The sequence below is a fragment of the Microcaecilia unicolor genome, unplaced genomic scaffold, assembly GCF_901765095.1.
Source record: "Microcaecilia unicolor unplaced genomic scaffold, aMicUni1.1, whole genome shotgun sequence".
Classification (NCBI taxonomy): Eukaryota; Metazoa; Chordata; class Amphibia; order Gymnophiona; family Siphonopidae; genus Microcaecilia; species Microcaecilia unicolor.
In genome coordinates, this window is record NW_021963571.1 from 972,800 (window position 1) to 996,385 (window position 23,586).

At 49.4% G+C, this 23,586-nt stretch overlaps 1 protein-coding gene across 1 annotated transcript in view; it reads right to left on the reverse strand.

Moving 5' to 3' along the window:
• Positions 1–4,403: 4,403 nt before the first annotated feature.
• LOC115459431 (complement C4-like) overlaps positions 4,404–23,586 on the reverse strand; it is a 64,690-nt gene continuing 45,507 nt past the window's right edge. Inside the window, exons 30-41 of the mRNA XM_030189255.1 lie at positions 18,937–19,095; positions 18,429–18,488; positions 16,843–16,936; positions 14,201–14,357; positions 13,061–13,151; positions 12,842–12,916; positions 10,640–10,742; positions 6,548–6,637; positions 6,216–6,311; positions 6,047–6,130; positions 5,121–5,253; positions 4,404–4,545 (exon numbers count right to left, since the gene is read on the reverse strand). Of these exons, the coding sequence (XP_030045115.1) occupies positions 4,404–4,545; positions 5,121–5,253; positions 6,047–6,130; positions 6,216–6,311; positions 6,548–6,637; positions 10,640–10,742; positions 12,842–12,916; positions 13,061–13,151; positions 14,201–14,357; positions 16,843–16,936; positions 18,429–18,488; positions 18,937–19,095 (1,284 nt within the window). The remainder of the gene's footprint in view (positions 4,546–5,120; positions 5,254–6,046; positions 6,131–6,215; positions 6,312–6,547; positions 6,638–10,639; positions 10,743–12,841; positions 12,917–13,060; positions 13,152–14,200; positions 14,358–16,842; positions 16,937–18,428; positions 18,489–18,936; positions 19,096–23,586) is intronic.

Sequence of the window (23,586 nt, forward strand, 5' to 3'; positions counted from 1 at the left end):
GGGTTAGGGGGCTGGAGACCCACCGGATCTCCAGCCCCCCTGAACCTGTTGCTGGGGTGAGGGGGGTTCAGGTCAGTTCAGGGTTCCTACCAGGACTGCTGCATTGGGGGGAATGGGGGCCAGCTAGCATGCAAATGCATGCTGGACAGGGCTCACCATTCCTCCCTAATGGTCTGCAAACCCTAACGCCAGCTCTGAGCTGGAGTAGGGTTTGCCGCAGCCAGCGAGCCAATATTTGGCGCGCTGGTTGCTGATCATTGGGGATGAATAGGTTTAGCATGCATTTGCATGCTACTTGCGCTAAGAGCCGTGTTTTGCATGCTAGTTGTGTTCAGAGCCCACGAGCGCATTGTTTCACGCGCTCGGGGGCTCTGATCATGGGGCGGTAGTAAACACAGGCGCTAGCATGGTGCTAACAGCCTCTAGCGCCTGCGTTTGCTTCTCATCATCGGCTCTGGGACAGAGAAATACCCAGTGTACCTGAAAGTAACTCTCCTTGAGCTGCTACTGAAAAGGTGTGAGCAAAATCCTAATAAATTAATAAATACAGGCAGCACCCAAAGGAATGCTTTTGTTTATTCACGACTTACTATACTCTCCCTTAGCAATCCCCCCCCCCCCCCAAAAAAAAAAAAAACAAACAAACAAACCACAAAGCATTTTGCAGGCTATTATAAGATAGGAAAGAAACACCATTTATACTGATAGGTCAGAGGAATAAGAAGTGTGAAATGAAAACAGAAAGGTAAGGAGAATGTGTCGTTGTCTTGCAACAGTGAAAACCTGCAATCAGCCTACAGACACAGAGGTGCAACGTTAACGCTGCCCTGAACTTTTTATACACAGGGACATCAACTACAGATATAAAACACAGCCTGAACTTTGTGCTCCAGTGTCTTTCTGCACTCTTGTTACCTCTCACTTCTCCGCTTCTGAGGATCCTTTGTGTCCCTTCCAGGCTTTACCTTTCAAAACTACTAAATACCACACCGGTTACTTCTAATAACATAGACACCCCATCAGCAGACAATCTTGCAAATTACTTCAAAGAGAAAATTGTAAAGCTACGACTCAAGATACCTATCAACACAAGCGATTACGCAAAGCTCCTTGCATGTCTAGACCCAATCCCTGGTGAACATCCAGCTGACCGATCATGGACCAACTTCGACACACTCTCGAATGATAACATCTCCCAAATGCTCGAAAGATACGCCAAGTCTCACTGCAAATTAGACATATGCCCTAATAATCTTATAATATTCGCCCCCCCCAACAACTCAAAACAGACCTCACGATGCACCTGAACTATATGCTACAAAATGGTCTGTTCCCAAAGGATAAAGGAAACATTCTACTTACCCCTTTACCTAAAGACGTAAAGAAAAGTACTAGTGACCTATCCAACTATCGCCCAGTAGCATCCATCCCGCTGATAACCAAACTTATGGAAGGCATAGTGACGAAGTCACTAACTACCTAAATAAATTCTCAATCCTTCACGAGTCTAAATCAGGATTTCGGTCTAACCATAGCACCGAAACAGTACTAGTTACTTTACTGAATAAATTTAAACAAGCAATTGCAACTGGCAACAACATACTTCTCTTACAATTTGACATGTCCAGTGCCTTCGACATGGTCGACCATGGAATATTACTACACATGCTAGAATACTTTGGAGTTGGAAGTAACGTTCTTAACTGGTTCAGAGGATTCCTGACCACAAGATCATACCAAGTGATAGCTAACGCGATTACATCAGCCCCATGGATACCTGAACGTGGAGTCCCCCAAGGATCTCCCCTCTCACCAACCCTATTCAACCTAATGATGACACCTCTAGCCAAATTACTATCCAATCAAAACCTCAATCCATACATATATGCAGATTACGTCACGATCTACATCCCGTTCAAACATGATCTAAAGGAAATCACCAATGATATCAACCAAAGCTTCCAAATCATGCATTCTTGGGCGGATGCATTTCAACTAAAACTTAACACAGAAAAAACACAATGTCTTATACTCACTTCACAACATAACACAAGCAAATTCACCACCATAACCACACCAAACCTTTCCCTTCCCGTTTCAAACACTCTGAAAATTCTCGAGTTACCATTGATCGAAATCTCACACTTGAAAGCCACGTGAAGAATACAACTAAGAAGATGTTCCACTCCATGTGGAAACTCAAAAGAGTAAAATCTTCTTCCCAAGGGCCATTTTTCGCAACCTGGTACAGTCAATGGTGCTGAGTCACCTAGACTACTGCAATGCACTCTACGCTGGCTGTAAAGAGCAGACCATCAAGAAACTTCAAACAGCCCAGAACACCGCAGCCAGACTCATATTTGGAAAAACAAAATATGAAAGTGCAAAACCCCTAAGAGAAAAATTACACTGGCTCCCAGTCCCACTTAAAGAACGTATCGCATTCAAGGTCTGCACTATAGTTCACAAAATCATTCACGGAGATGCCCTGACCTACATGCTAGACCTCGTTGACCTACCACCCAGAAATGCTAAAAGATCTTCCCGCACATTTCTTAATCTACACTTCCCCAGCTGTAAAGGATTAAAATACAGACTAACACATGCGACCAGCTTTTCCTACATGAGCACGCAGCTGTGGAACGCACTACCTCGTAACTTAAAAACAACTCACAAAATAATTAACTTTCGCAAATCTCTGAAGACCTATCTCTTCAACAAGGCCTACCACAAGGATCAATAGCTTAACTACAACACATCACCACTCCACCTATATTCTGAATGTCTTCTTTCTATAACTGTTTGCTGATCTTCATTTTGTCATCCTTGGTCTCTTTGTAACACCAATTGTATCTTTCACCCTGGTATGGCGATGCCATAACGGGATTTTGTAAGCCACATTGAACCTGCAAATAGGTGGGAAAATGCGGGATACAAATGCAATAAATAAATAACCCCCACTGTCAGGATTTGGGAGCTCTGTGCCCATCCCAGGCATTATCCCTCACTCCCACCTTGCTGAGGATCCTCTGTGCTTGTATCAGACTGTATCCCTCACCACCACTGAGGATGCTCTCTGCCCTGCCCTGTGTGGTTTTATAATTGCTGCAATATGTATGTATGTGATTTTATGTTGTATGTGTGTGTGTATGTATGTGTGGCTTTATTTATTTATACCTCATTCCTCCACCACTAAGTACATATAAGTAATGCCATACTGGGAAAAGACCAAGGGTCCATCAAGCCCAGCATCTTGTCCAAGACAGCGGCCAATCCAGGCCAAGGGCACCTGGCAAGCTTCCCAAACGTACAAACATTCTATACATGTTATTCCTGGGATTTTGGATTTTTCAAAGTCCGTTTAGTAGCGGTTTATGGACTTGTCCTTTAGGAAACCGTCCAACCCCTTTTTAAACTCTGCTAAGCTAACCGCCTTCACCACATTTTCCGGCAATAAATTCCAGAGTTTAATTACACGTTGGGTGAAGAAAAATTTTCTCCGATTTGTTTTAAATTGACTAAAGATTCTCTGTATAGTTCTATGATGTATGTGTGTATGCGTGTGGTTATGTGTGTGTGTGTATGCGTGGTTTTATGATGTATGTGCGTGTGTGTCAGAGATGCCAAGTTACCCAGTTCCAGCTTGGAGATGTTGGGACAGTTCTGGATTCCTGACCGTCTTTATAGTGCATTGTAGACTCACAGCCCTGATTGCAATGGGCAGGATCAGACATTACAAATCTCACACAGCTTTGGGACGTTAAGTTCAAAACTAGGATTGGCCAAAAAGTTTCCAGCCTGGAACTAGGTAACTTGGCATCTCTGGTGTGTATGTATGTGTTGTTTTTATGGTGGGTGTTTGTGTGTGTGGTTTTATGATGTGTATCCTTCACTCTTCCACCACTGAAAACGCTCTGAGCCCTGCCTTATGTGATTGTATAACGTTTGTGAGTGTTTTGTGTGTGTGTGTGTGTGTGTGTGTGTGTGTGTGTTTGTATGGATTTATTGTGTGTTTGTGTGTGGTTTTATGATGTTTATCCCTCAGTCCTCTACCACTGAGGATGGTCTGTACCCAGCTTTCTCACTTGATGCCCCAACACTGAGCATCCTCTGGGCCTGTCCCCGGTTTTACCCCTCACTCTTCCAAGGCTGAGGATCCTCAGAACTCATCACAGCTAAGAAACTATCCCATCTGTGGAATCACAGGCTGTCCACTTGTTTTTTATATCATATTTTTCTATTTATGAACGTATGGGTGACACCAGCTGTGTGTACATTTCTAATAATAATATTTGTACACAGAGAAAGCGAAGACACAGTCAAATAATGTCTTTTATTATATAGATGAGACATAACAGCAGAGCAGGGAACAAAGAGAAAAGGGAGAGGGTGCATCTGGGGATTTACACCATGCAACCATTGTTTTGGTAGCTCTCCATGAATTCCTTGGCCTGTAAACACACATTTCGGAGTCGGGTGCTCTTACATTTGTTTTCGTCCAGCAGTTCCTCGACCCATGAGGTAGACTGTAGGAGGTACTGCAGCCTGTAGGAGACAGGAGGGGCATGGAGGAAAAGAAACACATCCTGAGCTTTGGATTCTGTTGCCACATTGCAGAAGCCTGGGAGTGGGAAGGAATGAAACAGATCCTGAGCTTGACTCTATTGCCCTAGAGAAAGTGAGGGGTCAAGGAGGGAATGAAACATTCTCGGCTTTGTTTTCTGTTAATGCAGTGAAAGAGCTTGGGAGGATGCAAGGGAGTACAAAGGGGATGAAACACATCCTGAGCTTTGGATTCAATTGCCACAGTGCAGGAGCTTGGGAATGAGTAAGGAAGCAGAAAAGAATGAAACACATCCTGAGCATTGGACTCTGTTGCAAATTGCAATAGCCTGGGGCAGAGAGGGAATGAAATATCTTTAGCTTTGTTTCCTGCTGCTGGAATGAATGAACCTGGGAACAAGCAAGAGAGCAAAACAAGGGAACAAAACACATCCTGAGCTTTGGACTCTGTTGCTAAAGTGCAGTAGCTCAGAAGCGAGGAGGGAATGAAACACATCCAAAGTTTTGGGTGCTGTTGAGTAGTGCAGGAGCCTGGGCAGGTGTGTTGCTGTACTCACTTGCCACTGGGGTCGTACGTGTCCCCATCCTCTCCCATGATCAGATACTCTTTCCCCGTCTCTAGATCCATCTTGCAGGCTTTGCGCTTAATAAAGTACCGAGTGGCTCCTTCTGTCACCGTTTCATCTTTTGCTGAGGCACAAAGACAGAGGAGAGAAACAGAATACATCAGAGCCACAAAGCAGTGCTACCTTTCTGGGATATGTGTGTGGTTTTATGATGTATGTGTGTGTGTGTGATTTTGTGATGTTTGTGTATGTGTGGTTTTATGATGCTTGTGTATATGTTTGTGGATTTTGTTTGTGTGTGTGTCATTTTATGATGTTTTTATGTGGGGGGAGGTTATGATATGTGTGTGTGTTTTATGATGTTTGTGTATGTGTTTTATGGTGTGTGTGTGTGTGTGTGTGTGTGTGTGTGTTTGTGGTTTAATATGTGTGTGTGTTTGTGTGATTTTTATGATGCTTGTGTGGGTGTGGTTTTGTGTGTATGTGGGGGGTTATGAAATATAATGTGAGTGTGTTTTATGATGTTTGAGTGTCTGTAGTTTAATGAGTGAGAGTTGAGTGTGGGGGGGGGAGGGTCAAACTGTGTGTTTATTTAAACCTTTGCTTATACATGATGTTCCTTTCATAAGCTTTTTACTATGTTTTCTGTTATATTTTAGAATTTTCCTATAAACTGCCTTGACTCGTGCACGAAAGAGGCGGTATATCAAATTAATAAATGACAAATGATGAGCATGTAAGAAAAAAGTGTATATGTGAGGTTTTGTGTGTTTATATATGTGTGTAAATTCTCTCGTTCCTCCTGTGTCTGAGGCCTATAGTGCTCAGACACTTCCTGGCTGGCCCTGTCCCCAGACGGCACTCAGTCTGGCATTAGCCGGGCCCTTGTGAACTCTGTCTTGACAGTGGTTACGTACTGTATTGAAGGACAGTGCTGATACGTCCTTCATACACCATGAAAGCGTCCTTCTCTGCCGATGCTGTCACCATCACCTTGTACCCTGCCGACAGACACCAGAGACAGGCGTAAAACAGGAGAATGATGGGTCAGGCGTGGGAAAACGTTGCTCGCATGCTGTTCCTTACCATATTTAACCCGGGGGCTGTAGCAGGCATGGTGCAGTCGCGGGTCTGTGTCTTTCTTGTTAACTTCTACTGTCTTCCTCTTGTGTGGGCAGGGGCCTTCAGAAAAGAAAAACCTATACTAGATTATGTGGAAGGTTATGGTGCTTGATTTCCAGGGTCAACCCCAGGTGGTGGGGCATTCAGCAGAATCCCTTCTTCAGAGAACTGACAAATGTAATGACCCTGGAGGAAGGGGCAGATGCGAGGTTCCTCCCTCTCTCCCCCACTTCAGCATAGTCCCTGCCCCCTAGAGCTGACATGCTCCTCCTGTCTACAGAGGCAAAGGATCTTACCTTCCGCACACTGGCAGACCTCCTCGGAGCAGAGAGCACTGACCAGCTTACTCTTAGATGGGGCACTGTATGACACAGTGCACTTTTGGTCTGTGGACAGAGATTAGAACAAGTTCATACATACAGCGATATCACCACAGCAATCTACACTCATGAACAAACCATTACTCTCTTAAAGGGGACGTGGCCTGCATCCCATTCCCAATAAGAGCCACCCCAGAACCCACCGCCATCTAGGCTTGCCAACTAGCTCCCGATTCACCTGACAGGGTCGATCCAGTCTTGGGCTTACCCCAATGCGTGCTGGGACTTGTAGCCTGGCTTTTCTGAGGGAATCCAACGGGGAAATCAGAACCACATCAGAGGCGTAGCTGGGGGGGGGGGGGGCACCATGGGAGCAGCCACTCCCCCAAACGGACTATTTTTACGTGATCCGTCGCATTTAAAACATGCACCGGTGCCATTGGCAATCTGCTTTCTGCTCCCCCCGCACCTTCAACCTGGCTACTCTTCTGCCACAAATCCCTGCTTGCAATGGGGTAAGGCCAGGGCTGGATCAACCCTGTCGGATGAATTGGGATCTAGTTGGTAACCCTACCGCCATCCTTGATTCTTATTTCCATCACAAACTCCCCGATCAGTTTTCCTCACCGTCCTTACCTTTCCCTGGCACCTACTGGGAGCATCCTTGGTGAACAAGAGTAGCAGGAATGATCCCAGGGTGCCCCCGTCTCGGTGGCTTCTTCACACCCCCTACGCAAAAGACTTGTGGTACTGCCACTAGGGAGTCAGGCTACCAAAAAAGAGAATGTTCCTTTATTTGGCAGCCTGACTTCCTATGTGGCCACCATTCTAACTGAAAGAGGCACTGGGGCAGGAACGCTAGGGGATTGCTTCTGCCTTCCCACAATGGAGACCCCTTGTAGGTATTAGGGGGATGCATGGAGGGGTCAGGGGAAAATCCTTATTCAAAAAAAGGATTGGAGGAGTTCTGGGGTAACATAGTCATAGGCGCTGACTCCGTGGGTGCTATGGGTGCTTGAGCACGCCCAATATTTTAACCCGCCGGAAGTTTAAAAATCATCTTTCTTACCTCGGGTCCAGCAGCAGTGAAAGGCGAGCGCAGGCTCGGTGCTTCAACCTTCACTTCTCTCTCAAGCTCTGGTCCCGCCCTCATTTCCTGATTCCACAGGGGCAGGACCAGAGCTGAGAAAGAAGGGAAGGTTGAAGCGCCGAGCCTGCACTCGACTTTCACTGCTGCCGGGACCCGAGGTAAGAAAGATGAGTTTTCAATTCTGGGCGTCAGGAAGGCGAGGAGTGGACGGAGGACTGTTGTGGGGGAAGAGGTCGGGCTGGGGTTCAGACTGGCACTCGGAGGAGAGGAAGGAGGGCCTGGAACTCGGAGGAGAGGGAGGGGGGCCAGGAACTCAGAGGAGATGGGGGGGGGGAGGGGGGAATGCACCACCTGTAAAAAAAAAAAAATTTCAACACCCCCCCCCCCCCCCCCAATCATTTTGAAAAGTTGGCTCCTATGAACATAGTAACATAGTAGATGACGACAGAGAAAGACCTGTATGGTCCATCTAGTCTGCCCAACAAGATAAACTCATATGTGCTACTTTATGTGTATACCTGACCTTGATTTTTCCTTGCCATTTTTGGGGCATAGACCGTAGAAGTCTGCCCAGTACTTGCCCCTCCTCCTTTTTAATTGCCAGGCAGGAAAGTGACCGATACCTCTTGAGGTAATAACTTTCCATCAGTAATGCAGCTTGCATTAATTCGTTTGGTATAATAACGAGCTGCTTTGCATGCATTCGCATGCCTCACAGCCCGTTATTATTTAATGTCTTGTGGTAAAAAAAAAAATTCTCCAGTCGATATTGAAAATGATTTAAACGGGCAACAGGTTGCAGCAGCTGTTTTGAAGAGGCAGCCGTGACGGGCAGGACCGAGTAAGCATTGCCCCTGCCAATTTCCCACTAGACCTCCAGGGATTGGGCGGGTAGGCCTGCCGCAATCTTGAGAGGGGATGGGGTGGGGGGGGGGGGGAAGGGGATTGGAATCATGAGGGGGTCAGGACCTGGCCAGATATCGTTATGCGAGTCCCAGCTGATATTTATCCAGGACCCGCATAAGCTCCGACAGCTAGCACAAAACCGATAGTACCAGATGATCAATGCCACACTGCTCAGACATATCCAGCTAATTCTCTCTGTGGTACCGGCCGCCACACGCTGAATATTGACTGGTTTACCTTTTAACGCATATTATTATCTTAACTTAATAAATAAGGACCTACATTTTTTTTCCTAAGACAATGGAGGGTTAAGTGATTTGCCAAAGGTCACAAACAGCAGAAGTAGGATTTGAATCCTGGCTTCACTAGTTCTCAGCTATAAGAACATAAGAATAGCCATACTGGGTCAGACCAATGGTCCATCCAACCCAGTATCCTGCTTCCAACAGTGGCCAATCCAGGTCACAAGTACTTGGCAGAATCCCAATTAGTAGCAACATTCCATGTAGAACCCCAAAGAATAGCAAGATTCCGGAATCCTAAAGAGTAACAAGGTTCCATGTAGAACCCCAAAGAGTAGCACCATTCCATGCTACCAATCCCAGGGCAAGCAGTGGTTTTCCCCACGTCTATCTCAATAGCAGACTATGGACTTTTCCTCCAGGAACTTGTCCAAACCTTTTTTAAACCCAGATACTCTAACCACTGTTACCACATCCTCCGTCAGCGAGTTCCAGAGCTTAACTAGTCTTTGTGTGAAAAAATATTTCCTCCTACTTGTTTTAAAAGTATTTCCATGTAGCTTTATTGAGTGTCTCCTTTGTACTTTTTCAAAGACTTAACAAAGATCTGGGTTTTCTAGCCCATTATAAACCATGAAATTGCACTGCTCTGTCACCCTCTGTTCCCCATGCATATCTCCCTGTCCCTCATCCTCTCAGCCTTCCCTGTCTCTCACCTAACCCACCCCTCCCTCATCCTTTCAGACTGTCACTGAAATACTTTGATGTTTCACTTATATATGCTGTTACTTATCAAAATTTGCTTATTTCTGATCTGACGGCTACCTTCAAAAGCTAATCAAAAAATGTATTGTTAGTCCAATAAAAAAGGTATCATCTTATTTTCTTTGCCATGTTTTATTTTATTCTATTTCTATTGATTACCTTTAAAAGTGGACTAACACGGTTACCACATCTCTCTACTCAAAGAGTGAAAAATTGATTCACTTTTAACCGTTCTACACCACTCAGGATTTTGTAGACCTCAGACATATTCCCCCTCAGCTGTCTCTTTTCCAAGCTGAAGAGCCCTAACCTCTTTAGCCTTTCCCCATATGGGAGCAGTTCCATCCCATCTATCATTTTGGTCGCTCTTCTTTGAACCTTTCCTAATTCTGTTAATTCATCTTAAAGGAAATGTGTCTTTTGTGCAATCCGTGTTCCTGGGGATATTACCGTATTTTTCGGACTATAAGACGCACCGGACCATAAGACGCACCTAGGTTTTAGAGGAGGGAAATAGGAAAAAAAAATGTTTTCCTTTTTCCCTCCTCTAAAACCTAGGTGCTCCGGTGCGTCTTGTCCGAGTTTTGGACCTCCGTCCCGTACTTACACGATTCCATGTTCCCTGGTGGTCTAGTGACGTCGGGGCAGGAAAGAGCCCCCTCTTTCCTGCCCATCGCGCTGCTCTCCGTGCTCCTCAATGCTTTCTGACGGTCTCGGCAAGATTCAAAATGGCCGCCGAGAGGGCTCGGCGGCCATTTTGAATCTCGCCGAGACCGTCAGAAAGCATTGAGGAGCACGGAGAGCAGCGCGATGGGCAGGAAAGAGGGGGCTCTTTCCTGCCCCGACGTCACTAGACCACCAGGGAACATGGAATCATGTAAGTACGGGACGGAGGTCCAAAAACGCTACCTTCGGACTATAAGACGCACCCCCCATTTTCCTCCCAAATTTTGGGGGAAAAAAGTGCGTCTTATAGTCCGAAAAATACGGTAATTATCTCTTAAAGGGGAAATGAGACGTTGCCCATGCCCTAGCCAAGATGAACAATTTATTGAGACCGCTCACCTGGATCATAGAAGTCATACAGGGTGGCCGATGCCGGCTGGAGGAGGCCTATTGGAACCTTCTGGATTGCTTCGAAGGAGATACAGTCTCGTTCCACTGGAACCTGGAGCCGGAGGGAGCAAAGAGACAGGGTTCAACGTTTGATCAGGAGAGGTAAAGGGGGTTAGAGATGGTCTCCTGGACCATCGCAAGTTGAGATATTTCATCACCACCACCCTGATCTGAGGAAGGACCTGCTTGCCTCTCACTCATTATCAGGCAGATGATCAAAAGCCCCGCGCTGTTCCAAATAATGCTCTAAAAATAGCGCGGGAACAGCACGGGGCTTTACCGCACTTATGATCAGAGATAATTGCACGCAAATTTAAGCATGCAATTCTCTCTGATCATGGGATAGAAGTGTGGGAGGATTGTGCCTGAGCAATCCTCCTGCACTTGTTTGACAGGTCTGCTTTCTTCCTTATATGGTGTGAAGCCCCGCCCAGTGCATCCCAGGATACACTGGGCAGGGCTGGGCGCCACCATTTTGCAGGCGGCGCCAAAGGAAGAGGAAGGAGGCTACCTCCCTCCTCTAACCCAAGGTAGGGGGGAGGAGGGATTGACTGCGGCCTACTGGGCCACCAGGGACTCCTTACCAATGCTGGGGGGGGGGGGGTCAGGGGAGGCTGGAGACCCACCGGATCTCCAGCCCCCCCCCCCTTGAACCTGTGTCGGGGGGGCGGGGTTGGGGGGACCGGAGGTCTGCCTGACCTCCAGCACCCTGTTGCTAGGGGGGGTCCGTTCCTGAAGGGGGTTGCTGCATTGGGGGAATGGGGGCCTACTAGCATGCAAATGCATGCTGGACCGGGCTCACCATTCCTTCCCAATGGTCTGCAAACCCTAACGCCCGCTCCAAGCTGGCATAGGGTTTGCCGCAGCCAGCAAGCCAATCTTTGGCACTCTGGTCGCTGATCATTGGGGCTGAATAGGTTTAGCATCCATTTGCACGCAAGTTGCATTCAGAGCCCACGAGCGCGTTGTTTCACACGCTCGGGGGCTCTGATCACGGGGCAGTAGCAAACGCAGGCGCTAGTATGGCGCTAACAGCCTCTAGCGCCTGCGTTTGCTTCTGATTATCGGCCCATATGTGAGGAAGGACCTGCTTGCCTCTCACCCACTGTATTTATCTCCCTGTATCTCAGTGTCGACAAAAGCTTTCTTAGCCGGACACCAGGTCCTGGTGCTGCTCAGTCTCCTCTTGGGTCAGATCGCAGTTCTGGCCTGGGGGCAGGAGATGACAAGTTTTGCTGCTCCAGCTGCCGTTTCTTCTCTCTCCCCAGATGGGAGTTTGTCCCACTCTTTCATTTGTGGAACCAGTGGCGTAGCCACAGGTGGGCCTGGGTGGGCCGGGGTCCACCCATTTAGGGCTCAGGCCCACCCAACAGTAGCACACGTTTAGCGGCAGCTGGTGCGGAGCCCAAGCTCCGCAAGCTGAAGACTTGCCCCTGATGGTAACAAAAACGCTATTCTCCGTGATACCGGCACCTGCACATGCTAAGTTTTCAGCGCATGCCTGCTGCAGACTGCCAAGGTAGAAAGAAGCATTTTCCTGCTAGCTGAGATATTTTTTTTTGGGGGGGGGGGGGGGGGGGAGAACACTTGGTGCCCACCCACTTCTTGTCTAGGCCCACCTAAAATCTGTTGCCTGGCTATGCCCCTGTATGGAACACCTTTGATTTTCTCTCTCAGCTCTGGGAAATGTGCAAATCCAGTATCTTTGGATTTTGCACAGTACTGGAGGAAATGCATTTGTTTCTCTTTCTCTGGTCGTACAGAGACTAGCCTCATAAGTACATAAGTATTGCCATACTGGGACAGACCGAAGGTCCATCAAGTCCAGCATCCTGTTTCCAACAGTGGCCAATCCAGGTCACAAGTACCTGGCAAGAGCCCAAAAAAGTACAAAACATTCTATACTGCTTATCCCAGAAATAGTGGATTTTCCCCAAGTCCATTTAATAACGGTCTATGGACTTTTCCTTTAGGAAGCCGTCCAACCCTTTTTTAAACTCCGCTAAGCTAACCGCCTTTACCACATTCTCTGGCAACGAATTCCTCATGGGGTCTCCAGTTCAGTATTCGTCTGCATGTTTCCATTTCTAATTTGTGATCCCTTATTCTGTACACAGTGATCTCTGCCTGCGTTACCTGTGCTTTGCTCACCTTGTCGAAGTACAGCAGGAGTCTCCCATACTGATACTCATAGTGACTGATATATCGATCAGACAGATCCTTCAGCTGAGAGAGGGGAGAAAGCACAAAGTGAGAATCCCTCTATGTGCCGGGAGACAGAGAGAATATGACCTGGGGGAGATAGGAAAGACAGGGACCGGCGAACACACAAAGGAACATGAGAAAAGGGGGGGAGGGGCTGCCTCTTACACGGTTCAGGTCCTCGAAGCTGGGCTCGAAGCCACTCAGCATGGTGATGTCTGCAATAGCCATGCCCGAGAGCTTCACCTGCGCGTCGTGGCTACATGGGAGAGACACGAGACACAATGTCAGCGGTAAGACACAGGCGCCGTACTGTAGACGATGCATAATTCACAATAGACGTACGTTGTTGGAGACGCAATGCCAATTAGATAAGAAGCAAGTGACTCACATGAGACAGTATAGGAGATTTTTATTTATTTATTTATTTAGTTGCATTTGTATCCCACATTTTCCCACCTATTTGCGGGCTCAGTGTGGCTTACAATACATTGTAAATAATAGAAATACAGTTTGTTATATTATGATTATGGTTACATTGTGAATAGTTAAGGAAGACAGAGTTATATCGGTCACCTTTGAGGCATAGAAACTATAGGATATGGCGTTGGGGAATTACTACGGTGATCGAATAATAGCAAGAGAGTGATGGGTAGACAGTTTTTATCAGTGGGTAGATTGTTGAGTGGGAGAGAGTACGGGGAAGTGGAGTACGTGAGGTAATGTCTTGAGGCATTATTATGATGTATATGGGATTTATATGTTTTAATCCTTGCTGTATGTTTTTTCAAAGAGATAGGTCGTGTGGCAGTGCGTTCCAGAGTTGCGTGCTCTTGTAGGTGAAGGTTGATGCATGTAGTACTTTATACTTTATGCCTTTGCACTTTGGGAAGTGGAGGTTGAGGAAAGTTCTGGATGATTTTTTGGCATTTCTGGGTGGCAAGTCTACCAAGTCAGACATGTATGCAGGGGCTTCACCGTGAATGATTTTGTGCACTAACGTGCATACTTTAAAGGTGACACGTTCCCTGAGTGGGAGCCAGTGTAGTTTCTCACGTAATGGTGCTGCACTTTCGTATTTTGGTTTTCCGAAGATGAGTCTGGCTGCTGTATTCTGGGCTGTCTGAAGAGATGGCCAGTAGGGGGCACAGTTTAGTCACAAGAGACAGTGTACAGGATATGATACTTACAGGAGATGGCCAATAGGAGGCATATTTTCATCACAAGACACAGAAAGAGTAGAGGATGTATTAGGAGAGACAGCTATTATTTAAGAGACACGACAACCATAAGGGACTTGTTACTTACGAGAGACAGACTGTGTAGGAGACGCTTTTATCCTTGGTTTTCTCTGGTTTCGCCGTGCTCCGGCGCTGCCTGCGCAAGTCATACCACTGGATACGTGGCAGAGGCTCGTCCGCAGGCTCCTCACCGTAATCATAATCATAATCCTCTTCAATCTCCTCTGAGACATCAGACACATAGTACGAGAGTTAACGGTGAATACCAGAAAGGAGGAGTGGTGTTACTGGGTTATATTGGGAGGACGTGTAATGCTACTGGGATACATTGGGAGGGGAAGCAGTGTTAGTGGGGTATACAGAGACGATGCATAGCAGCCTTCCAACTTCATTTGCCTGACCTGCAGACGTCCTCTGAGGGGGATCCCTGCTTTCCTGCCATGGCTGGTCTAACTGTGAGCTTGAGTCGTTTGGTGCCAGAAGTTGAGGCTGTTCCTGCAGTTTCGAGTCTCACGAGACTTGATACCATGAGACCAATTTCAACTTCCGGCACAGCATGGCTCAACCTTGTAATTAGATCAGTCGCAGGGATCCCATCAGTGGAGTTCATGGAGCTTCTGTGGGCCACTCACGACATGTAGATGTGAATCGATTGTTTACTCTTTCCAAAAATATTAGGACTAGGGGGCACGCAATGAAGCTAGAAAGTAGTAAATTTAAAACTAATCAGAAAAAAATATTTCTTCACTCAACGTGTAATTAAACTGTGGAATTTGTTGCCAGAGAATGTAGTAAAGGCAGTTAGCTTAGCAGGGTTTAAAAAAAGGTTTGGATAGCTTCCTAAAGGAAAAGTCCATAAGCCATTATTAAAATGGACTTGCAGAAAATCCACTGCTTATTTCTAGGATAAGCAGCATAAAATGTATTGTACTGTTTTGGGATCTTGCCAGGTATTTGTGACCTGGATTGGCCACTGTTGGAAACAGGATACTGGGCTTGATGGACCTTCGGTTTGTCCCAGTATGGCAATACTTACGTACTTATGGGGGAGTGCATGAGAGAAAAAGAGAGTGAGTATCAGTGTAACACTGGGAAAATGGCAAATGGAAGCACAGAGGTATTTGAAATTTATGTACTACGTGCAGGCAAAGAAAAAAAAAGGTGAGGGCTGGGAAAGGGTCAGAGGAACTGAAGAAAGTATTTAGTCATTACTGAGATAGTGGGGAACTTATAGACAACCTGTATAAGAGGCTTGGGGAGCATAAGCCTCCCCACCCCAATGGCAACCTTCCTAGCCCACAAATCCGCTGCCTGTCCTCCCTCCTGCTGTACTTCCCCCAGGTCCCCGCTAATAAACAACCAAGGAAGGAGAGTGAGACACTGCTTCCTGTGCTGGTCCTGGAAGTTCATCAGAGGAGGTGGGATCAGCACAGGAAGCAGTAGCGCTGTATAGAGAGACCCGGTCCCATACGCCTTCCTTGGTTATTTATTAGTGTGGACCCAGCGGAGGTGCAATGGGAGGGAGGAAAATTGTGCTGCATGAAGGCGGTGGAGGGGAGGGGTAGGGAGAGAGAGAAATGAAGCAAGACTGGATGGGTGGAAAGGAAAAGAGATACAGGGCAAGACTGGAAAGGAGGGGAGAAAGAGAGACAGAGAACAGGGCGAGGCTAGATTAGGAGAGAAAGAGAGAGACAGGGCAATAGTGAATAGGAGGTGGGGAGAGAGACAGGCAATGCTGAATGGGCAGCAGAGAGGAGAAATACTCCATAGGAGGAGACAGAGAAATAGAGGGGCAATGCTGGATGGAGGAAGAGAGATAGGCAAGGGTGATGCTGAACAATGCAGTGGAGGGGGGGCGGAAAGACAGGGGCAGTGCTACATGCTGGAAGGGAAGACAGAGAGACGGGCAATGCTGGATGATGGAGGGGGGAGAGGAGGAGAGATAGAGGAGATGATGGATGGGGAGAGATAGAGAGGAGAAACTGGATGGCGGGGGAGAGAGACAGAAGCAGTGCATGGGCCGAGAGAGAGGCAGGAGCAATGCTGGATGTGGGGAAAAAGAGTGAAAGAGATGGGGTAATGCTGAGTGGTGCAGGGGGAGAGGAGGGAGGGAGGGAGGGAGACAGGGGCAATGCTGCATGCCAGGGGCAGAGAGGGATGGACAGACAGACAGGGTAAATGGCCAGACAACAAAGAATTGTATTTTTAATTTAGGACAAAGAAATGTGGTAGCTGTGTTAATCTACTTTAAAAGTTAATAAATAGAAATAAAAGAAAAAAAAAACAGAAAATAAGGTGACACATTTTTACAGGACTAAATACATGTTTTGAATAGCTTTCGGAGGTCAAAGCCTCCTCCTTCAGGTCTGGACAGGTGTAGCCTTCTCCTGATGTAAGGAAGAAGGCTTTGGCCTCCGAAAACTAATTAAAAATGGAATGTTAGTCCAATTAAAACATGTCATCATATTTTCCAGAGAATGTGAGTGAACGCGTGTTTCGGCCCTCCGAATGTTACAAAATATAAAGTGTGGCCCCTGATAGAAAAAGGTTGGATAAGCCTGATGTATAGTGTTACTGGGGTATACTGGGAGGATGTCTAGTATTACCGAGACATACTGGGAAGGGAAGCAACGTTACCAGAGTATATTGGGAGGATGTGCAGTGTGACTGGGATATACTGGGGAGTGGAGCAGTGTTGCTGGTACTTACTGGTGTACTTGACCTCGCCGCTGACATCAACCTCCAGTTGTAAATGCTGACAGGTGTTATTTTCCACCTGCAGAACCCTGTACAGCTTCAGAATCTGAAAGAGGAAGGACAAGGTTCATGTTTAGATAAAGAGGATGTGCCAGGACAAGGGAAATTCCAGTCTCCGGGCTCCAGGACCTCAGAGTCCTGCTATTTTCACTCAACCTTCATGGCTACAGTTGCAAAGGAGCAGTATTGCAGGGCTCCAGCTGACCGTGACACCCTGGAGGTTCTATTTTCCAGGACAGCTGAGGAGGGATACATGGAGGAGCCAGTTAGACTTTCCAAGACCAACCAGCTGAGGAGGGATACATGGAGGCCCCGGGCGGTTGACCTGTTTGCACCCTTCTGAGAACCAAAGCCGATTTTCCACAACTGTGCAGAGTCAGAAAACAGTTTCAGGACAGGAATGGCCAGCAGGAAAAAGGAGTTGATAGTGCCTCTGGATCAGTGGCGTTCCTTGGTCGGCTGCCACCTGGAGTGGATCGCCACTGTGCGCACTCCCCCGGGTGCAGCATCGTCCATCCCCCACAGATGCAGCACGACACCCCCCCCCCCCCCCCCGGGTGCAGCCTCCCCCCCGGCGCATCACCTCCAAGCCCCACCCCCCCGGTGCATTCTTCCTCACCTTCAAAAAGATAAGAACAGGATGGAGTCGGTCCGGAGGGTGGCTACTAAAATGGTCAGTGGCTTAGGAAGGGGGGGCGGTGGGGCGATCCGCCCCGGGTGCACACCGCTGGGGGGATGTTGGCTCCGCCGGTTCCCTGCTCCCTCTGCCCTGGAACAGGTTACTTCCTGTTCCGGGGCAGAGAGAGCAAGGAACCAAGGAACCAACGGAGCCGACGCAGCTCCCAGTGACGTGCACTCGGGGGCGGATCGGCCCTCTCGCCCGCCCCTCGCTTCCAAATCAAGTAAGAATGCGCTCCGGGGGGGCGCTCTGGAGGGGGGAGGGCGCTCTGGAGGGGGGAGGGCGCGCACCGAGGGGGGGTGCGCGCAGCGGCGACCTGCCCCAGGTGTCAGCCGTCCTCACTACGGCACTGGTCAGTGGTCTTCATCATAAAGCGTATGGGGATGGACTTAAAGATCTCAATGTGCAGACTCTGGAAGAAAGGCGGGAGAGATACGATAGAGACATTTAAATACCTATGCGGCATAAATGCACAGGAGGCGAATCTCTTTCAATTGAAAGGAAGCTCTGGAACTAGGGGGCATAGGATGAAGGTGAAAGGGGACAGACTCAGAAGCAACCGAGGAAATACTTTATGGAAAGGATGGTGAGGTGGTGGAGATGAAGACTATATCTGAATTTCAGAAAGCTTAGGACAAGCACATGGGATCTCTACGGGAGAGGAAGGGAGAGTAGATAGCTTGGATGGACAGACTGGATAGACCGCATGGTCTGCATCTGCCTTCATTTTTCTCTGTTTCTATTGTCCTACTAATGACTTCTAAGAGCATCAGAGCGCAAGGCCTATCTAATCATGGTGGAAACTCTGCCCTGGAGTCGACCAATCTAGTGGCCTGATATTGTTGGAGCTCAGACTTACCGTTAGCGTGCCTTTCCCACGTCCCTCCACGTCCACGTTTAGGGAATTGCCCAAGCCAAACTGGAAAAGAGATGAATTAATTAGTGTCTCAAATTGATAATTTCTTCTGGTGACTGAGAAAGCCTAATTAAGGTAAACGCTGTGTAATCAACCAGGTCCAAAATGGAGAAGGCGATAATAGTGAATCTCAAGCAGAGAGTCGGTGGCAGAGCCAGGGATTAGAACTGAGGCACATGGAGACAAAATGTCTCACCCCAAGGTCACACATAGTGCTGAGTCATCAGCTCCTGATCCAACACTTCCTCTGAATTATAATCCAGTATACTAACTACTAAACCCTGTACCTTCCAAGCACATCCCAGAAATACTTCATTAAGTCCTAGACAGGAAGAGGCGTTGTCCTTCTCTAAGATTATAAGAAGATCATAAGATGCTCCTCTTCGTAAGAGGGGGAGGGGAGGCTGAGACTGACTCTAAAGGAAGAGGGTCTGGTGGGTTCTACCCTCACCTGTAGTTCCTCCTGGACCTGGTTAGTGGACTTCTGCAGTAGAATTTTCTTCTCAGTCTGCCGCCCTGGAGATGTGATGGTGACCCCCAAGTTCACTGCCTCATTGGTGAACGTCCTGATCCAGTTCTGGGAGAGGGCCTCCAGAGCTACCACAGTGTCCTGTGGAGAGGATTCACAATATTACCTTCAGGGCATTCTCCAGCATGTTCACCAACCTCTTCATCCCCTCGCCCTCAGCCACAATGCAGGGTCATTATTACATAGGTCATGAAGTCAACTCAACTTCAGCACTGGCATCAAGAATACAACCACCATCATCTAGGATGGTTCAAACAATCTCCCTATAAGCCAGAATCCACACTCATCTTCATAACTAATGTAGTATTGCAAACAAACTCACTGTCAGAGAGTCACTGAAAGAGGGGGTTGGGAGTAGGGTTACCATATTTTGTCCCCCAAAAAGGAGGACACATGTCCCGCCCCACCACACCCCCTTTAACACCCCACCCCTTTCATGCCCTTGCTCCGCCCCTTGTCACATTTTCCCCTCCCCTTACCTTAGTACTGCCCTGGTGGTCTAGTGACCTCTTTGGGGTAGGAAAGAGCCCCCTCTTTCCTGTCTGGAGCGCTGCCCTGCATGCATCCTTCCTGTTGCTGATCTCGGCGCCGATTCAAAATGGCCACCGAGAGTTGAAGTCTCGCGAGGTCACTTCAACTCTCGGCGGCCATTTTGAATCGGCGCCGAGATCAGCAACAGGAAGGATGCATGCAGGGCAGCGCTCCGGGCAGGAAAGAGGGGGCTCTTTCCTGTCCCAAAGGTGCAAGATGTCCCGTTCCGGGCCCTTACCTGCCGGTCCGCGGGCCGGGGCAGGAGGTTGGGGCTTCCGTGGGGTGCGGGGCGACGAGGGAAGGCTGCCGCCGGGAGGGCCGTGACCACAAGTTGCCCCGAGGCCGGCGATCCTGAAGAACTAACGCCGGCCTCGGAGAAGGGGATCCGCCGGCCAAGATGGCGGCGCCGGCGTCGGCGTCCTCCTCGCTGCAGCAGGACCAGCGAGGAGGCTCCGCCCACTTGCGCCAGATTGGCGCATCCACGAAGGAACTCTGCCCCTCAGACGGGAGAACCAATCCGGGGCCCACTGCCGGCTGGGACAGAGAGGATTGGTCCCAGCTGTTCTTCGGCCAGGACGAGCGGGGGATTTAAACGGAAGCACCGAAAGGATCCAATGCTTCCGTTTTGTTGTTTGAAGCCATCCTGCTAGTCCCTTTCAGACTGTGCTGGTTCCTTGTTTCAGCTAGCCGTCCTGCTAGCTTCTTCCAAGCCTGTGTTTGTTCCTCGTGACAGCTAGCCGTCCTGCTAGCTCCATCCAAGACTGTGTTTTGTTCCTCGTGCCAGCTAGCCGTCCTGCTAGCCCCTTCCAAGCCTGTATTTGTTCCTCGTGACAGCTAGCCGTCCTGCTAGCCCCTTCCAAGCCTGTGTTTGTTCCTCGTGACAGCTAGCCGTCCTGCTAGCTCCATCCAAGACTGTGTTTTGTTCCTCGTGCCAGCTAGCCGTCCTGCTAGCTCCTTCCAAGCCTGTGTTTGTTCCTCGTGACAGCTAGCCGTCCTGCTAGCTCCATCCAAGACTGTGTTTTGTTCCTCGTGCCAGCTAGCCGTCCTGCTAGCACCTTCCAAGCCTGTGTTTGTTCCTCGTGACAGCTAGCTGTCCTGCTAGTTCCATCCAAGACTGTGTTTTGTTCCTCGTGCCAGCTAGCCGTCCTGCTAGCTCCTTCCAAGCCTGTGTTTATTCCTCGTGACAGCTAGCCGTCCTGCTAGCTTCATCCTAGACTGTGTGTTGTTCCTCGTGCCAGCTAGCCGTCCTGCTAGCTCCTTCCAAGCCTGTGTTTGTTACCCGTGACAGCTAGCCATCCTGCTAGCTCCTTCCAAGACTGTGTTTTGTTCCTCGTGGCAGCTAGGCGCCCTGCTAGCTATTTCCAAGACTGTGTGTGTTACTGCTCAGCTAGCCGCCCGGCTAGGTACGCTCACCAGGACTCTGTATCCACAGCCAGCCAGGTCATCCGTCACCCCGTGGTTCCAGCAGTCCTGCTGGCCGCCCGCAGCTGGGGGCTCAACCCTCGGTGAACGGCGGTCGCCGCGGGTGAAGATTCGGGGTGCTCGGCTATTTCCTGGGCCTAGTGGAGCTCGGGAAAACTCGAGAGCTCACCAACACCAGAGTGACATCAGAGCCGCGACAGAAAACGGAAGCCATGAGCTCGCCGACGCAACCTGATCTACGGGACCTGGCCAAGGTTCTTCAGCAGCAGCAGGAACAGCTTAATGCCCTGTCTGGGGCGCTCCAGAATGTATGTTCTCAACTATCCACGCTTCAGGTACAGAACCAGGCCGCTGCGGTCCAAGGGGCCGCAGCGGCTCCCCGTATGGGAGGGTTCCGCGTGGGACCTCGGTTCCCTGAACCAGCACGATACGACGGGAACCCGGGAGGTTGTCGAGGGTTCCTCCACCAGTGTAATCTGGCCTTCCGGATGCAACCGGAGGCCTTTGCTTCGGACCAAAGCAAGGTGGGCTACATTATGGGCCTTTGTGAAGGAAAGGCCCGGGACTGGGTAGCCCCCCTGGACGAGCAACATGATCCCATTTTGGAGGATTATAGTGAATTTCAGCGCCGGTTCCGGATGGTGTTTGACCTTCCGGGAAGACCCTCCTCCGTGGCATCGGAACTGCTCCGGATTCATCAGGGAGAGGGTACGGTGGCCGACTATGCCATCCGGTTTCGTACCTTAGCCACGGAGCTGCGGTGGAATCCGGAGTCCTTGATGGCCATTTTTATGGAGGGATTGCAAGAACGAATCAAGGATGAATTAGCGGGACGGGAGATTCCCGGGCAATTGGATGCCCTCATTTCACTCTGTATCCGGGTGGACACCCGATTCCGGGAGCGAGCCAGAGCCCGGGTGGAGCGGCAGAAGTGGGTACGAGGGTCCTCTCGGACGAGCAAAGGGCCGTCCTCTCGCCAGGGGAACCGGGACACTACGGAGCCCGGGGAGGAGCCCATGGTGATGGGCCGACAACGGTTGACTCCCGCCGAAAGACAGCAACGGCAGTCTAATGGACTGTGCTTCTATTGTGGGCAGGCTGGGCATTTCCTCCGGACTTGTTCCCTCAGGTCGGGAAACGCGCTCCCCAAGGCACCCTGAGGGGAGGGTTCCTGGGGCACTCCGCTCCCCTACAAGAGACCTTGATCACCCTGCCGGTGACCTTACGGTGGCAGGAGGCCACGGTTCAGACCCGAGCCCTGGTAGACTCGGGCTCCGGGGGCAATTTTATTGGGCTCGAACTACTGCAGCAAATGGGATGGCCCACGCTTCCCCGGAGGCCTATGCTGCGGATAACCTCCATCCAGGGAACTACCCTTCCCCAGCCGGTCACTGAGATTACTCCCCTATTGGAGCTGCAAATCGTGGAGGACCATCGGGAGGAAGCCGAATTCTTAGTGTTATCCCGGACCATTCACCCTGTGGTTCTGGGATTACCATGGCTACGATACCACAACCCGGTTATCGACTGGACCGGGGGAAAGATTCAGACCTGGGGCAATTCCTGCCAAGAGAACTGTTGTAAGGATCGGGCGGGCAGCTGTCCGGCCTTACTTACGGGGCCCGAGGAGGGACTAGGTAAACTGGGCGCCCTGCCTATGATTTATAGAGACTTTGCAGATGTGTTCAGTCCCAAGGAGGCGGAGGTACTACCGCCGCATCGCTCTTTTGACTGTGCGATTAATCTGAAGACAGATACGGTTCCCCCACGGGGCCGATTGTACAGACTGTCCCGAGGAGAGTTCAAGGCAATGCGAGATTATATCCAGGAGAATCTACGGAAAGGGTTCATTCAGCCTTCTACATCCCCAGCCGGGGCGGGGTTTTTCTTCGTTACCAAGAAGGATGGGACCCTAAGACCGTGCATCGACTATCGAGGCCTAAACGCCATCACCGTGAAGGATCGATTCCCGCTCCCGCTTATTCCTGAGCTCTTGGACAAACTGCAAGGAGCTCAGATCTTCACGAAGTTGGATTTGCGGGGAGCCTACAATCTAGTACGAATCCGGGCAGGGGACGAATGGAAAACGGCCTTCAACACCCACGAGGGACATTTTGAATATCGGGTAATGCCATTCGGTCTCTGCAATGCCCCTGCGGTGTTTCAACGCCTTATCAATTGTGTACTAGAAGAATTGCTAAATTCCACGGTGATTGTATATCTGGATGACATCCTAGTTTACTCTAAGGATCCCCGGGAGCACCCGGGCCATGTACGGGCTGTGCTGTCCCGCCTACGGCAAGCCCATCTATTTGCTAAGTTGAGTAAGTGCGCTTTCCATCAGCGATCCTTACCCTTTTTGGGGCATATCCTGCTTCCAGGAGGGTTACAGATGGAGCCAGACAAGCTCCAAGCCATTCGAGAGTGGCCTCAACCGAAGGGCCTGAGGGCCTTGCAACGATTCCTGGGTTTCGCCAATTACTATCGCCAATTTATTCCCCAGTACTCCAGGTTGACCACCCCGTTGACGGCGCTCACCCATAAGAACGCGAGGGTGAGGGATTGGCCGCCGGAGGCGCAAACGGCCTTTCATCAGGTAAAAGAGGCCTTTGAGTCCGC